This window comes from Salvia miltiorrhiza, chromosome 8 (assembly GCF_028751815.1).
Source record: "Salvia miltiorrhiza cultivar Shanhuang (shh) chromosome 8, IMPLAD_Smil_shh, whole genome shotgun sequence".
Classification (NCBI taxonomy): Eukaryota; Viridiplantae; Streptophyta; class Magnoliopsida; order Lamiales; family Lamiaceae; genus Salvia; species Salvia miltiorrhiza.
Window position 1 is genome coordinate 6,947,074 of NC_080394.1, and position 15,613 is coordinate 6,962,686.

Here is a 15,613-nt window from a genome sequence, read left to right on the forward strand (position 1 = left end):
TACAACTTTTATTTTTCATGTTACTATGTATTGAACACAAAAATGAAGTGTCTATCGGTGAACACTCTAGAATATTGGATATTTGGGGCGCAAGATTACTCCATATCTTCTCCCAATTCCAGAATTATTAAAAGAAGTCAATATATTTTTATTTTCGAAAGGAACAAATATTAAATATTTACTTACAATCATGTACTCGAAGCGGTGTTTGACCTGAATAATTAAACTTATACCTAAACTTGAAGCAAAATATAGTACTTATTAATTCTCCATTAGTCATTCATTCACTATTTCCGGCTGGAACTACTATAAATCATTTATTCTATGTATAAATAAATGGTGAGTGGTAACATATTCAGGCTTTTCAACTCTCCTAATAATTTCATTGGGCTTTAAAAAGTTGCAGAAGACTCTACAAAATATTGATTCACTCGTCAAAGAAAAAACAATAATAAAAAAAAGAGATTGACTCAGACCCTTTGATCCGCCACCAACTTCTTCAATCTCTTCATTTTTTTTTTCTTTTGAGAAAACCATCTTGTTTTCTAGGTTAGGGCACCAAGTGTTCGATCAAACGACATGAACCAGAAAAGTCAGACGGCGATGCGGATGGTGCAGCCTCTGAGGAGCATCGTGCCAGCAGCCGAGAACAACATAAACGCCAAATTCATAGTGGTGGACAAAGGCCGCGTGGCTATGGAGGGCCAGTTCAAAACATGCCTGGCGCTGGTCGCCGACGAGACTGCCGCCGTGCACTTCCAGCTCTGGGGCGACGAGTGCGAGGCGGTGGAGGCCGGCGACATATTGGTGCTCAGGAACGGCATATTCTCCTACAGCCGCAGCAGTCTGTTGCTGAGGGCCGGCAAGAGAGGCACGGTGGAGAAAGTGGGCGAATTCACCATGCCTTTCGTGGAGACGCCCAATTTGAGCGAGATGCGGTGGGCACCTGATCCACGCGCCGCCAACAAATATGTGCAGCAAGCTGTCTTCTCCGCTCATTCACGTATTTTTCCGCCCCCGCGTTAGCCACTTCCTTTGTATTTTCGCAAATTTGCACTAAACCTTGAATAAAATTCAATTTCTCTCTCTTTTTTATCCACAATGAATCTTTTAATCAGTCTATTCCAACAAAAGCTTAAGTAAAGCTACTGTCAATTCCCAAATTTAAAGCAAAATCACGAAATAAGTTGAGCATACTTCAGCTAAGTAAAGCAGAAAGAAACCAACACGAACACTGGGGAAGAAAATTACAGCAGACGCAAATAAAAATAAAGAATTAAAAAAAAAATTTAATAAAGATGGAGATGCGGGGGATCGAACCCCGTGCCTCTCGCATGCAAAGCGAGCGCTCTACCATTTGAGCTACATCCCCTTTCTTGAAAATAAATTGTCATTTTATTTTTTGTTTAATATTTGCTGAAAATACTATGAAGTTCAGTCGTTAATTCCAAAATTTATAGAAATTATTCAATTAACATTACAGGGACCTACATATTGCTTACAGTTTACCAAGAAAAACTCGTACAAACCTCAGCAACAACCATACACAAATAGAAGCAGAAACTAATATCTTTTCATAAAATCAAAAGGATTTCACACTGTTAAATCGCAATACATAAGCCCAAGATAATCTAATCTATATCAACAAAAGGTCCACTTTTCTGCAAATGGACAAATGCTATAAACAAAAACAAACTACAACCATTTCATAAGATAACAGCATCTAGCCCTAGAACTCTTGAGACGCGGACCCAATTTCTCCCTTTCCTTTGCCTTCACCAGCCTTCTTCGGCAGCAGAGTGCGGTGAATGTTGGGCAAAACGCCACCGTTAGCAATCGTCACAGACCCCAAAAGCTTCCCCAGCTCCTCATCGTTCCGTACAGCCAACTGAATATGCCTTGGAACGATCCTTGTCTTCTTATTGTCCCTCGCCGCATTTCCAGCAAGCTCCAAAACCTATTTATGAACAAAACAAAAGAACCAAAATTACCGCTATTGGCCAATAATAGAAGTAGCAAATCAAATTCTCCAAAAGTAACAAAAGAAAACAAATCAATTAAATGATTACCTCAGCAGCAAGGTATTCAAGGACCGCGGAGAGATAGACGGGAGATCCAGATCCGACGCGCTGAGCGTAGCGACCTTTCTTGAGAAAACGAGCAATCCGACCGACGGGAAACTGGAGGCCGGCCTTCGAAGATCTGGTGACCGACTTTGATTTAGCCACTCCACGGCCGCTGATGGTCTTCCCTGCCGTAGTCTTTCCGCCCATAACTTTGGTGGATTCTTTTCGGAGGGATTTTTGAAATTTGAATTTTGGTGGATGAAACTTGAGAGTGATGAATTGTAGTTTGGGAGGGGGTCGTTTATATAAGGGTGCGTGTCTGTCTTCTGATTGGTTGGTTGCATCTTTGCGCGGATCGCCAGCGTGGATTTCGCTTTTTCTGATTTTCACCGGTCTATTTTTCTATTGGTTGATTAGTAGATACAAGGATTGCCAGCATGGCGTTGATCTAGTTCCCACTTCAGTAATTGGGCTGTCAATTTCTAAGAAATATGGGCCCATATATGATGAACATATTATTTGGGCTAATACAAACAATACATTAATATGTATGTGTAATTTTTTAATCATAAACATCAAATTATGTTTTGGTATGACATATTATCTAAAGACAACACACACGGCCTAATTAAAATCACAAAGAATATACCAATAAGTTGCATGAGTTTGAATCTTGAACGGACCGAACATTTCATCACATTAACTGAATTGCAGTTATGAGATTCGAACCATGTATTTAAAATAAATAAAATTTTCGTCACCTATGAGATTCAAACCATGGACCACAAATTAATTCAGTAAAGTGACGAATCCATCATAGATCTCCACGATTTAAAAATTGAAAATAATATCTATTTTAACTATATGTACATGGACTCATTTGAACTACTTCTAATAAACATATTTAAAAGTTCTTGCTCTCGCAAAATAAGGGGTGTTGGATTAATTGTAAGAGCAAAGAATCCAACAACTACTAAAGAAAATCAATAAAGCAATGAAAAAATAAAGTTAACGCAATAGAATGATTTTATATAGCGATTAGTTAACTATAATCATAAATTCACAATAAACATTCCTTTTACAATGAATACACAATCTACCTAATAAGAATCTCTCTTACTAAATAGATACAATAAGAATAGAATCTCTTCTAATCCTATCGTGAATGCTAGCAAATTAGCTAGACTTATTGAAGCTATAATATAAATTATCTACACAATACAAACTACCTATTTAGGTCTAAAACTCACTAGTCTCGCACTCGAGGTAAGCTACACTAAGTGTTGGTTTGTATGTTGGAATAATATAACTTAATATTTCTATTCTTATAAATTGGTATAGAATACAATAGCTTTCTTTCTATTTATAGACTTCTTCAAGCTTGGAGGACTGAGAATATGGGTTACACCTAAGCCCAAAGTAGAGAATCGACCCATATGATGAGTCCAAGAGGTCACATTCTCACTTACAGTTAACAAGATGTTTGATTTAATAATAAATTGCATGATTTTTAAAATTTTAGTTATGTTCCATTAATTGAAAACCAAATAATTATAATATTAATGTATTAAGTTCGTATTTCAAGAGCATATATAGTATTTCAAAAGAAAAAGACCAAGACTTGAAATTTCAAAAAACGTGATAAAAACTCAAGATACTAATAAAATTATTTCTTTTTTTCATTTTAACCTATGGTAATTATCTTAATAAAATAAACTCCTGATATGACCATCGTCACAGGTTCGAATACTCTCGGCCACAATAACCACTAGGTGGGGTGTGTGTGTAGTTTGTATTATTTATAATGTAATTTCATCAAAAAAAAAAATTGAAGTAATTTAAACTTCTCTAGGTTTTAGGGATGTGTTAATTATTTAAAACACTGTGGTAATTATCCTAATAAAAGCATGGATAATAATTTAAGGAGCCTAATTTCTAAAAAGGCAAATCTCCTCTTATACCCCAAACTGTCGTCATTTTGCAATTCCTTATGGAAATCGTCATTCAGTCGCTATCAAGTCGATATTGCAATCTTACACATAATTTCTTTTTCTTTTTTTAAGAAAAAGAATCTACAAAAATCGGCATTTAATCTTCTTCTTTTGGCTGCCAATAATACATATCTCTCTTTTATTCATGCATGCGTGTCTTGTACGATTTAGATTATATCGTTCATTTATTTTAATAATTTACCAAAAAAGCATGCGTATGTTAAATAAATACTGTGTCACAGTATATATTCCTATGTTTCAATAAAAACAACATTTTTAACGTCAAACGAAATCAGAAGATATGTTGAGTTGTCAAATTTTAAATGGTGGATTGTTTAAAAAAAAATAGTAGATGGAGGGGGAAATATGTCTAATTAAACAAAAGTTCTGACATATAACTTTTCCCTGAAATTTCAGTTGAAAAACATATAGAGTACCTTTTTATCCATCAAACCTTTTTTTATCTTTCTTTTGCATTTAATTTTTCTTCCTTTCTGTGTGCGTGTGGAAAATGCTCGTCTTTAGATGGACAAACCAAACCATTCAACGAAAATTATATTGGATTCACACTGTCTCATTTCAATAAATCATAGTATTAACTTATTTCATCAACATAATATTTTAATTATTCTAAAAAAAAACTTCATATTTTAATTAAAAGATAATTATAAAAATAAAAAATCAGTACATAATAAATACTCCATATGACTCATTATTTATGTTTTTTTTAGGGTGAATCCATATTCATTCATTCATCAATATCATGAGAAACAATATCTATAAGCCATTTAAAGAAGTCATATGAGTACAACGCTTCGACTCAATACAAGATCTCGCATGTTGAGCTAGACTATGAGCCACATTGGCTTTTCGATACATACGTTGCACATTCAATAAAAAATTGTTTCTCGCCTTATGGAGAATATTTATTTATACTAGATGGTAAGTTTACAACCCACAAAATAATTATCTCCAATTTTATTTGAAAAATAATAGTAATATATTTCTCTCTCGCATCCTAAAAAATTACTTTATCTCACATATTTAATTACTCATTCCGTTCCATTTCACTTGGCCTACTTTCTTTTTTGGGCCGTTCCACCCGACTTGGCTTATTTCCTTTTTTAGTAACAAATTTTTCCTACAATAGATTTGGGGCTCATATACTTTATACTTTTTTTTTAATAAGAAAAAGGAATTTGATAAAAACCAGCGGTACCAGGGGTACCTAGAGAGTCATACATGAAGAAAGAAAGAAATTTTTTGAGCACCAAAACGAGAAACTAACATCCGTTGCCCAAATTCTGAAAGCTTCGTTCCAACTCCATAGCCTTCCTTTTATTTCCATCACCACCTCCTCATAAGCCCAAGTTTTTCCTTCAAATCTGCTTTCATTGCGTCTCTTCCACAACCCCCAGACCGTGCAGACCTACAAAGCTCTGAGTAGCTTCCCACTCCTCTTTCCTCTGCCAAGATGTGTAAACCATTCGAAGTGTTGAACCAAACTCCTCGGTCTCGCCGAGGGGAAGCCAGCCAACGCAACAATATCATCCCAAATCTGTTCCGTTTTCGAGCATTCCAGCAGAAAGTGTTCGGCCGTTTCTTCTTTTGACACACATCCATTACACCATAAATCCTCTGTCGTAAGCACTTTCCTCTTAAGAAGGTTGTCACAAGTTGCTAACCTATTTCTCAAGCATCTCCATGCGAACACTCTAGCCTTTTGTGGAGCTGGAATCTCCCAAACTTTTGCAAGCTGCTCCTTAAAAGGCTGTGTTGAAGAGTCGACGTTCCAAGCTGCCGCCAACGAATGGTATGCTGATTTTGTCGAGAACACGCCATTTTTTGAAGCTTTCCATGACCATTCGTCATCTTTTCCTGTACAAAGAACAAACTCAGAAAGAAAAGTTGTTAATTCCCTGATCTTCGCCCTCTCTCTGTCAAAAGGTTCTCTCCTCCATCTGAACTGCCATTCCCATTGCCCATCCACCCATATGCCAGACTCAAAAATAGACTTATCTTTATCAACGCAAAACTGAAAAAGTCTCGGAAAAACAAAGCGAAGAGGTTTGGAGCCCGCCCATCTGTCTTTCTAGAATTTTGTGTCACGGCCATCTTCCACCTTACGCACCAAATTCCCAAAAAACCATTCCTTTCCCCGCCCACCCCCGGCTGCCACCACCTTAGGCCACCACCCCCCCCTTCATGTTGTTGTTACCCGGCCCAATGAGACCCTCTTCCCCCCATTGCACTTCTCCGTAGATAGACCTAACAACTCTAGCCCACAGCTCCTCGCCCCCCCACAAGATATCTCCAGACCCACTTCATCACCAGAGCATAATTAAACCACTCCAGATTTCTCAAACCCACTCCACTCCAGATTTCTCATATACTTTATACTACAATCTTACTCTCTTTAATACTAGTGTCGAAAAAAACTAGGCCAGGTGAGGTGGGACGAATGGAGTATAAATTATTCATTTCTTAACATTCGTCCCCGTACCATGATTAACTTTATACTGCAATTTAAATTAATTGCAATTGAATTCGCTATAAAAATTCGCTTTTAGTTACACGATCTATTTAATAGATCCCCTTTTATTAAGCAGATTTGATAAGAAATAAAATATCTTCTGGTCATATCGTATATGTTAGCAACAATCTAGATTTTACTGAAGCTAATATCAGTATCAAAGACACACAAACCCTATCAACTAGTTCTAGATTCACGAGTCTCTCATTCAAAGTAAATTAAATTAGATGTTGATTCGTATATTGGAACAATATAGCTTACCAATTATGTTCTTTGATACTTGTCTTATGGCTCTGTAATTTAATTTGGTACCGAATGCAATGGCCATCCTCCCTATTTATTAACTTCTTGAAGCTTGGAAATCAAAGATGAAAAGCTGATAACTTGAATTATGGTTAGTGCTTGGTGTCAAGGTGAACTTTGTGGTACAAGTTCTAACCACTTCTCTTATCTTCATGCATGCCATTTGATTTAGTCTTCTTATTTTAATCCTCATCCCATAACCCATGATTTTGTTAGCATCCAAAACTAACACACAATATTTACGAAAATATAGGATATAATTATTTTAATGAAGAAGACAAAATAAAAATATAAATTAGAAAATATTTATAGAGTTAATTAGAAAATATTTATAGTTTATTTTAATTAGAAAATAAAAATATAAATTAGAAAATATAGGATATAATTATATATTTGGATCTAATAGAGTCGAAAGGAGTAATATTTTTGGGTATTAGTCAAATTATTAATCATTTCCGGAAAGAACCCACACTTCTTCAATGAACACATGAGAAGGGTGATATATGGTCGTTGACAAAATGAGAATAATTTTTGGAGTCGGGCTCATAATCACTATTATAAGACTATTTGAAAATCGAAACATCGAGATTTAATGAACTCACACTCACATGCTTCCCAAGTCATTAATTTTGATATGAGATACAGTGTCCCACAATTTGATGTGTGCCACTATGTCTCATGCTTATATCTATTATTTTAAAAATATTTTTTATAAAAATAAAATTTATTATAATACTATGAATTATATTGAAGTTTTATTTCAAAAAATTATTTTTTTTAAAAAAGTATATACCATGACTTTGAATTTATCAACCTATTATTAGTTAATAAAAGTGAAATTAAATGATAAAAAATAATTATATACCCTAGATTGATGGAATAAACCCTAGTTAATAATCACAAAATTAAACTAAAGCATATAAAGTTGAAATTGAAAAACATATACATAAAAAATTAAATAAAATTGAAAGTGGGACACGAAGTGGGACATAAAGTGTGGTACACATGAATCTCATTCATTAATTTTTTAAGGTATCGAGAGACATATTTTGATATTATTATTTTCAACAATAATATTTTTTTTTATTTTTAATGAAGAGTAATTATCTTCTACTCCCTCCGTCTCCTAAATAACTTTCTAGTAGGGAATGATATAGATTCTAAGAAAAAATTGTTAAGCGTATTGACAATGGGAAAAAAGTATTATATAATTAGTATTGAAAATAGTGAAAATGTGTTATTTTCCCTCCGTCCACAAAAATTAGTCTATTTTTGCCATTTTGGGATACCCACAAAAATTAGTCCATTTCTATTTTTGGAATGTCTCTATCATATATGGTGGGCCACTTTATTCAACTCAAAATACAATATTTAATTATAATTATTAATATTATTTTTTAAGTGGGATCCTTCCTCCACTTACAATATCTTAACAATTTTCATTAAAACTCATGTCATCCTCTTTTAGGATTATTTTTAATGGACGGATGGAGTAATTAGTATTGGGAATGATGAAAAAAGTTAAAAAATAAGAATAAATAAAGTATTATTAATAGTGGGGTAATAATATCTAAAAATAAATAAGAAATTATTTGGAGACATCACAAAAAAAATATAAAAAATTATTTGGGGTACGGAGGAATATATCATTCTAATTTCTAAGTGTATCATCCCTTGTTAGACAACAACCTCTTGCAACTCACTCGACATGCTTCTATGCGTTCTCTCTGATATTACATATTCGAAAGGGCGTTGGATTAAATTTTTAAGTTTATTGTTTAAATAATAGTAGTAACATAATTTTTGAGATATATATGGATATTTAAGCACATTACAAAAAAGATCTTATTAGTCAATAAATCCTTTGCAAAAGAAGGGTACATCCAACCTTTATATAAAAAAAAAGATAAGTCGTTATAATTAAAAGAATGGTGCATCTTATCTTATGAGAGTGAAATATCAATAAACATTTTAATTTGCCGTGTAGATTATATTGCAACATAAAAAAGCGACTTTGGGAATTTGTATTTCGGGACCATGTGCTTAATTTCATTTTAACCCATTTGTGTAATATTATATACTTGCATTCGCATTCTAAAAAACACTCAAATATAGTACTACATACAAACAAATTAATTAGGCTTACCTCGACATGATTTCTCTCTAAGTCATAAATTTAAAATCATAATTTTAAAAATATTTTATTAGTTTCGTTGGTGTGAGTTTTAACCGCAATAAGAGAAATAAAGTAACTAAAATAATAAAAACCTGAAGTGAAAGAAAGAATTTAATCAGAAAATACAAAGGATTTAAAGAGAATCTTCAACGTCCAAGTTCTCTGATTGAAATTCTAGTGGTATTAATTTTATAACCACGAATTTTAGTAGAGATGATAGCCGCACAATGAAAAGATTCTGACGGATAGATGTTAAACGGAGGGAGTAAAGCTAGGGGTGGTAAACCGGTGCCGGTTTTTCGGTTAAAATCGGTTATCGGTTAACCGAAAACCGGTTTTTCCCGGTTCGCTTTGATTATCGGTTAGTACTCTCACAGTAAACCGGTTAATCGATTTAACCGGCCGGTTAACCGGTTAAACCGATTGATCGATTATTTTTAAATTAATTAATTTATTAATTTAGGATTTAGGCATTTAGCCTTAGGGTTCCCACTTCCAAACTGTTCCAGCCGCCTCATCCTGTTATGTTCCTGTTCAATTCAGTCCACCCGCCTCCACGGTTCCCTCCAGCCTCCCATCCCCGCCTCCCACCGGCACCGGCGCCTCCATCCCTTTCTCCAGTCCGGCAATCCCAGCAGCAGCAGTACAGCTCGTCCCAGCAGCAGCAGCGCTTGTCCCTTGCACCGGCACCTTCTCCGCCTGGTTTCTCCCTCCGGCAGCAGCAGCGTCGCTCACTCCGCCAGGCTCGCCTCCTCCGCCAGGCTCGCCTCCTCCGTCGGTTTTTCCCTCCGGCAGCAGTAGGTAGCAGGCTCGCCTCCTCGACCAAATTGAGAAACAATGAATTAATCGATTCTGACCGGTTAACCGGTCAAAAAACTGATTCGGTTACCGGTTAGGAATATTATCATTAACCGGTTCCAGTTAATTGATTCGGTTATAACCGAACCGACCGGTTTACCACCCCTAAGTAAAGGTGATAAAACAATTTTAGGCGAAATGTGATTGTATTTCTAAAGAACGATTACAAGAGTTCATGAATTAAAGAAGTGCGCATACACGAAAAAGAAAAACCTATTTATACACACACAATTCTAAGCTAAGAGCATTATTGTCCTTTTAGATCTATATGTGGAGGGGTAGTTTCATCCTCTCAGTCTCTTCGTGCACAAACTCCCAGGACAAATTCGTCTTCTCTTGGATTCATATGTAAAGCATCTAGCAGTTACACCAGCAAGAATCGTATCTTTAAATCTTCAAGTTAACGAGTTCATTTATCTTAAATATTAGCGTTGATCCGCATAGGGCTTGCGATCCTACACCAGACATGATGTAGCTCAGGCTAGTCACAAGTTGACGTCGTTTCTTTGATAATCTTTCTTGCTGACTACTTTACTTATTTTCATCAGGATTGACTTTTCAGCCTTGATTGCCTCTTCATCGTCGTTGGTTTTTCTTAGACCAGCCCAGAGTTAACTTTAAAGTTCTAACTACCTTCAGCTCTGGTCATGTTCTTCGTCGATCGCTTTAGCAGCGTTGACTCCTCACGTAGACCCTATAATTTCAAAGAAGTCTCATTGCTATATACCAATGATTGGGTTGCATGAAGTCGACACTTTCACCGATGAATATGTCGACATATATGATATATTGATGGATTTAGCGACGAATTTTTTTCGTCGGTGATTTAAAAAAAAAATTGCAGATTGAACGTGTATGTCGATAATGTTAACTAACATAAATTAAGTGTGTGGCTCTCTCTCATTCATTATTTTCCCTAAGTGAAACTCTCCCTGCTTGCCACCAACTTCCCTTCCGCCTCCGACCCTACCAATCCCAACGCCACCGCCCTGCTATCCGTCATGACCACAGACGCCACAAACTCTCTCTCTCTCACTCAATTAAGGTAATGAAAACTAGTGTTTTTAGTTTAGAAATCTTTAAACTTGTGTTTATTCATTTCTTCCCAATAGATAGATGCAAACGGTAAAGGAACATTGGACTATGGGGAATTTCTTGCTATTTCACTCCATCTGCATGAGATGGCCAATTATGAGCATCTTCATTCTTCATAGAGCTTTCTCCTATTTCTCCTTAAATAGATTTTAACCAGATTTTACTACAATGCAGGATGGCCTTATAAGTTAAATAGAGCCATTTTAAAAAAAATTACCGACGAATTTTTTCGTCGGTATTCCGTCGGTCAATGCACCATCTTTCACGGTCAACGTCGGCGTCATCTATAGCGAAATGTATACTATAATTCTAGATGTTGAAAGTCGAAGTCTAAAGTTTAAAAATATGCAATTACTCAATGGCTGCTAAGACTTGAGGAGAAAGTAACACTTCGTATGCATCGATACATTGCATAAATCCATGTATCAACATAATATTTTGAATTAAGAAAAATCCAAATATAATGTCATAAAAGTTAAATGAAGACAGGAGATAAAATGGAAAGTGGGAGCAACGTGGGCGTGTGTGATTAAGGATTAATCGTAAGAAGAAAACATAAAGCAACAAGAAAAACACAATTAAAAACAAAAAATAGTACAATCACGCGCAATTACTTGTTAATTAATCTCTGACTAAATGTCTTAAACGCACTGTTAGAATAAGACTTGGAATTATCCCTTTGTTGCTAATCTTTGTATCCACAACACAACAACTATCCATACACCAAACTAACCAAACTATGAACTAAACAAACCATAATTGAGTATTGTTCATGCACTTGGACAAAGTTTTTGTCTTCACACACACCCCCACCTTGTCGATATTTATTTTTTTAATTTCTTTTCACATGAATATGTGCGTAACGATGACTTTATTTTATGATCATCCTTTGATCGTTTATTATAAATTTATACTAATTTTAAAAGTTATTTGGATACAAAATATAGATTATCTATATTATATATTTATAAGAATATATTTATTAATTAGATATTACACTAAATGTGTTTGACATATATCTAGATCACATACTATCATTATCTTAATTTTTCATTCTTGGAATCAAATCTATTTATAACTATTAAATAAAAAACATGAATTTATTAACTATATATAACTAAACCAATCTTTCATCGTTATATTAAAAATATATTTTTGGTTTCCCTTTTACTTTTCTACTAAAAAGAAGAAGAATTGGATCCCAAAGATACTATAGCAAATAGCAATATATTAATTCATTAAAAACTTATCTTCGATTTTATATTAACCATGAAAACAAAAAAGATTTAAATTTTACAATGCACTGATTTTGGGACATCGGGGGCTTAATTGATCCAATATCGAGTATGAGGGGTATACGCTCTAGGGGTGTTCACATTAGGGGTGTAATTGCTATTTAACTCATTAATTTATTACTCTATTCATTCACAAAAATATGTTATAATCTATTTTTAGTAATAATTTGTGGATCCTTTTTTCCACTCACTAACTTAATTAACCTTTTCTTGTTGTAAATATATCTATAAGATATATCTTATGTGTGTTGACCAAGAAATCTCCCTAAAACCCTAGTTTCCTACTTGTATAAATAGAGGCCTTTAGCCTCCATATTGAATACACTTCATTCGTATTCTCTTCTCTATTCTCTCGCTTCTCTCTAGTTTATAACACGTTATCAGCACGAGAGTCTCTAATCAATTGAGTAAATTTGGAGATATGCCCTAGGAAAGAATCGTGTCTTTCCTGCAAGGTACTATAGCAGATTTATGAAATTTACTTTTGATCTTTGTAATCGAAGTTATTAAATCTTTTGGTTCGATTATTTCAATAAAATATTAATTGCTTCTCTGCGTATTGTTATCTGATTACTTTTATATAAGACGTGTATTGTTCGTTGGAAGTCTTAATTCTTTTACGACGTCGACATGGTTTTAATCTATTGTTCAATTACTTTTGTATTCTAGTTAGATCTATTGCTTCTCAATTTAGCTGTGATTTTTCTCCACACGAGACGCATTTAATCAATTGTTCAATTTTTCAATTACTAGGGTACCATTGATATTTTATGATAATTGTTGTAAAAATGTTTTCAATTACATTAATCTCATGCTTTGTTGACACTGCATATATATTAAATGCTTTAGTATAAGTATATAATTGTTGACCTTTGAGATGAATTCAACTATATAAATGCTTTGCCTTTTTCACGTTAATGCTTTGGTTTATTTTTAAGAAAGGTTTCATCTATCAGTAATGGGCTAATAAAAAAAAAAGATGTATTTTTTCGATTTGCTTCAATTTATCCATTGCTTTCGATTTGCAGTTCATATACACGTGAATATATATTAATTTATCCACTGCATATATTAAATGATTTGCTTGAATATATATTCTAGTTCTTTTCTAAATTTATGTCAGTTTATATTACACTTGATACTTCATTTGCAATTAAATTGAATATTATATATCCAATGGAGATCTTAAATTGATTTTACATATGATTGATTTTACATATGAACTACTGCTTTTCCAAGCAAATTCTCTGATTTTTCTGCTTTTCCAAGCAAATTCTGTGATTTTTGTGCTCTTATTTCGAGGTTTAACATGTTATATTTTGAAATATTATATATATATATATATATATATATATATATATATATTCTATTATTTTGAAATGATCTTGAAATTAATTGATGTTATTTAAATAGCACAAGTAGTATTCCTGAAGAATATTACATTCAAGATCTTAAATTGATGCTATTAAAGTAGCATAAGTAATATTCCTAAAGGATATTACATGATTTTGAAGAGCAATTCATATTATATGCTCACGAAAGTTAGACCTTGAGCACAAGTAGTGTTCTGAATAATATTACATTCAAGATCTTAAGTTGATGCTATTAAAGTAGCACAAGTAATATTCCTGAAGAATATTACATGCTCTTGAATGGAAACATATATTACATGTTTTTGAAAATTAGACCGTGAAGGTCAAATGGCCCTAAAGGCCAAATGGTTGTACTCTTTTTTCCTTACTAAGTTTTTTTTTCCTACGAGGTTTTCTTAGTTAAGGTTTTTAACGAGACAACTACTGTAATATATGAGTAAATATATATGTCTTGTACTCTTTTCCTCTACCGAATTTTTCCCATAGGGTTTTTGCGGAGAGTTTTTTTTTTTTTTTTTAACAAGGCATGAATATATATACATTAATATCATATAAAATCTTGTGATATTTGTCTTGGTAAATAAATACACATATTATTCTTCAAAAGAAGAAGTATTTCCTTAAGTTGACATTAGATCAGAATAATGTTAACACAATATCAGGTGCATCAAAAATCATTGAAGGCTCCGGAAGAGCTTGTCAAATGATACTAAATTAGATATTGAAAATGCCCTGTATTCTAGTAAGTTTAAAATGAACTTACTAAGTTTCAAGAATGTCCGTAATAATGGATACCACATCGAGACAATTATGTGGAAGGTAAAAATGAATATCTTTGCATAAATTCTTTTGTTTCAAGCTATAAGCTGACAAAAGAAAAATTAGCATCACTACCTTCTGGAATGTATTATACATTCATAAAAGTAATTGAGACAAACCATGTCATGAACGTGAAGTTCAATGACACAAAAGCTTTAAGCTTTGGCATGATAGGTTTGGACATCCTGGAGCAACTATAATGCGCTGAATAATCAATAATTCATATGGGCACAACATAAGAATCAAAAGGTTCTTTCTACAAATGAATTCTCATGTGATGCTTGTGCGCAAGGCAAGTTGGTCATTAGACCTTCATATACGAAGGATAATACTGAATCTCCATCTTTCTTAGAAAGACTTAAAGGAGACATTTATGGACCTATACATCTACCTTGTGGAACTTTTCGATATTTTATGGTATTAATTGATGCCTTTTATAGATGGTCACATGTATGTTTGCTTTCTACTAAAAATGCAACATTTGCTAGACTACTTGCTCAAATAATAAAATTAAGAGCTCAATTCACAGACAATTCAATTAAAAGAATTCGTCTTGATAATGCTAGTGAGTTTATGTCTCAAGCATTTGAAAACTATTGTATGGCTATTGAAATTGAGATTGAATATTCAGTTGCTCATGTCCATACTCAAAATGGTTTAGCGGAATCGTTTATTAAACGTCTTAAAATTATTGCTAGACCATTACTTATGAAATCAAAACTCCCAACTATTGTTTGGGGTCATGCCATATTACATGCTACAACATTAGTTCGACATAAGCCAATCATGAATACTCCCCAATGCAAATTATTTTTGGCCGAGAACCTGATGCTTCTCAATTACGAACTTTTAGTTGCACAGTTCAAGTCCCAATTGCACCCCCCACAACGAACAAAAATGGGTCCCCAACAAAAACTTGGGATATATGTTGGATTTGATTCACCCTCGGTTATAAGGTATATAGAACCTTTAACAGGTGATTTATTTACTGCACGTTTTGCAGATTGTCATTCTGACGAAATGACATTTCCAACATTATGAGGAATAAATCTACATCCAGAAAAGCACAAGGAACTCTCTTGAAATGAGAAAAACTTATCACAT

At 33.8% G+C, this 15,613-nt stretch overlaps 2 protein-coding genes and 1 non-coding gene across 3 annotated transcripts; 1 reads left to right on the plus strand and 2 right to left on the minus strand.

Moving 5' to 3' along the window:
• Positions 1-132: 132 nt before the first annotated feature.
• On the plus strand, positions 133-1,095 carry LOC131000619 (uncharacterized). Its single transcript, XM_057926635.1, has one exon. The coding sequence runs from the start codon at positions 580-582 to the stop codon at positions 1,024-1,026; it is 447 nt and encodes a 148-aa protein (XP_057782618.1). The 5' UTR covers positions 133-579; the 3' UTR covers positions 1,027-1,095.
• A 204-nt stretch (positions 1,096-1,299) lies between these two features.
• TRNAA-UGC (transfer RNA alanine (anticodon UGC)) lies at positions 1,300-1,372 on the minus strand. Its single transcript has one exon. It is a non-coding gene; the product is annotated as a tRNA-Ala (tRNA).
• Positions 1,373-1,553: 181 nt separating this feature from the next.
• On the minus strand, positions 1,554-2,378 carry LOC131000620 (histone H2AX-like). Its single transcript, XM_057926636.1, has 2 exons — positions 2,070-2,378; positions 1,554-1,957 (listed from the first exon to the last, which is right to left on the minus strand). Exons 1-2 carry the CDS (start codon positions 2,271-2,273, stop codon positions 1,730-1,732), a joined length of 432 nt encoding a protein of 143 aa, XP_057782619.1. The 5' UTR covers positions 2,274-2,378; the 3' UTR covers positions 1,554-1,729.
• Positions 2,379-15,613: the final 13,235 nt, after the last annotated feature.

Coding starts and splice junctions, on each gene's coding strand:
- LOC131000620 (XM_057926636.1), bottom strand. CDS start 2,273: ATGGGCGGAAAGACTACGGCAGGGAAGACCATCAGCGGCCGTGGAGTG. Junction 1,958..2,069: donor TTGAATACCTTGCTGCTGAG/GTAATCATTTAA, acceptor GTTCATAAATAG/GTTTTGGAGCTTGCTGGAAA.
- LOC131000619 (XM_057926635.1), top strand. CDS start 580: ATGAACCAGAAAAGTCAGACGGCGATGCGGATGGTGCAGCCTCTGAGG.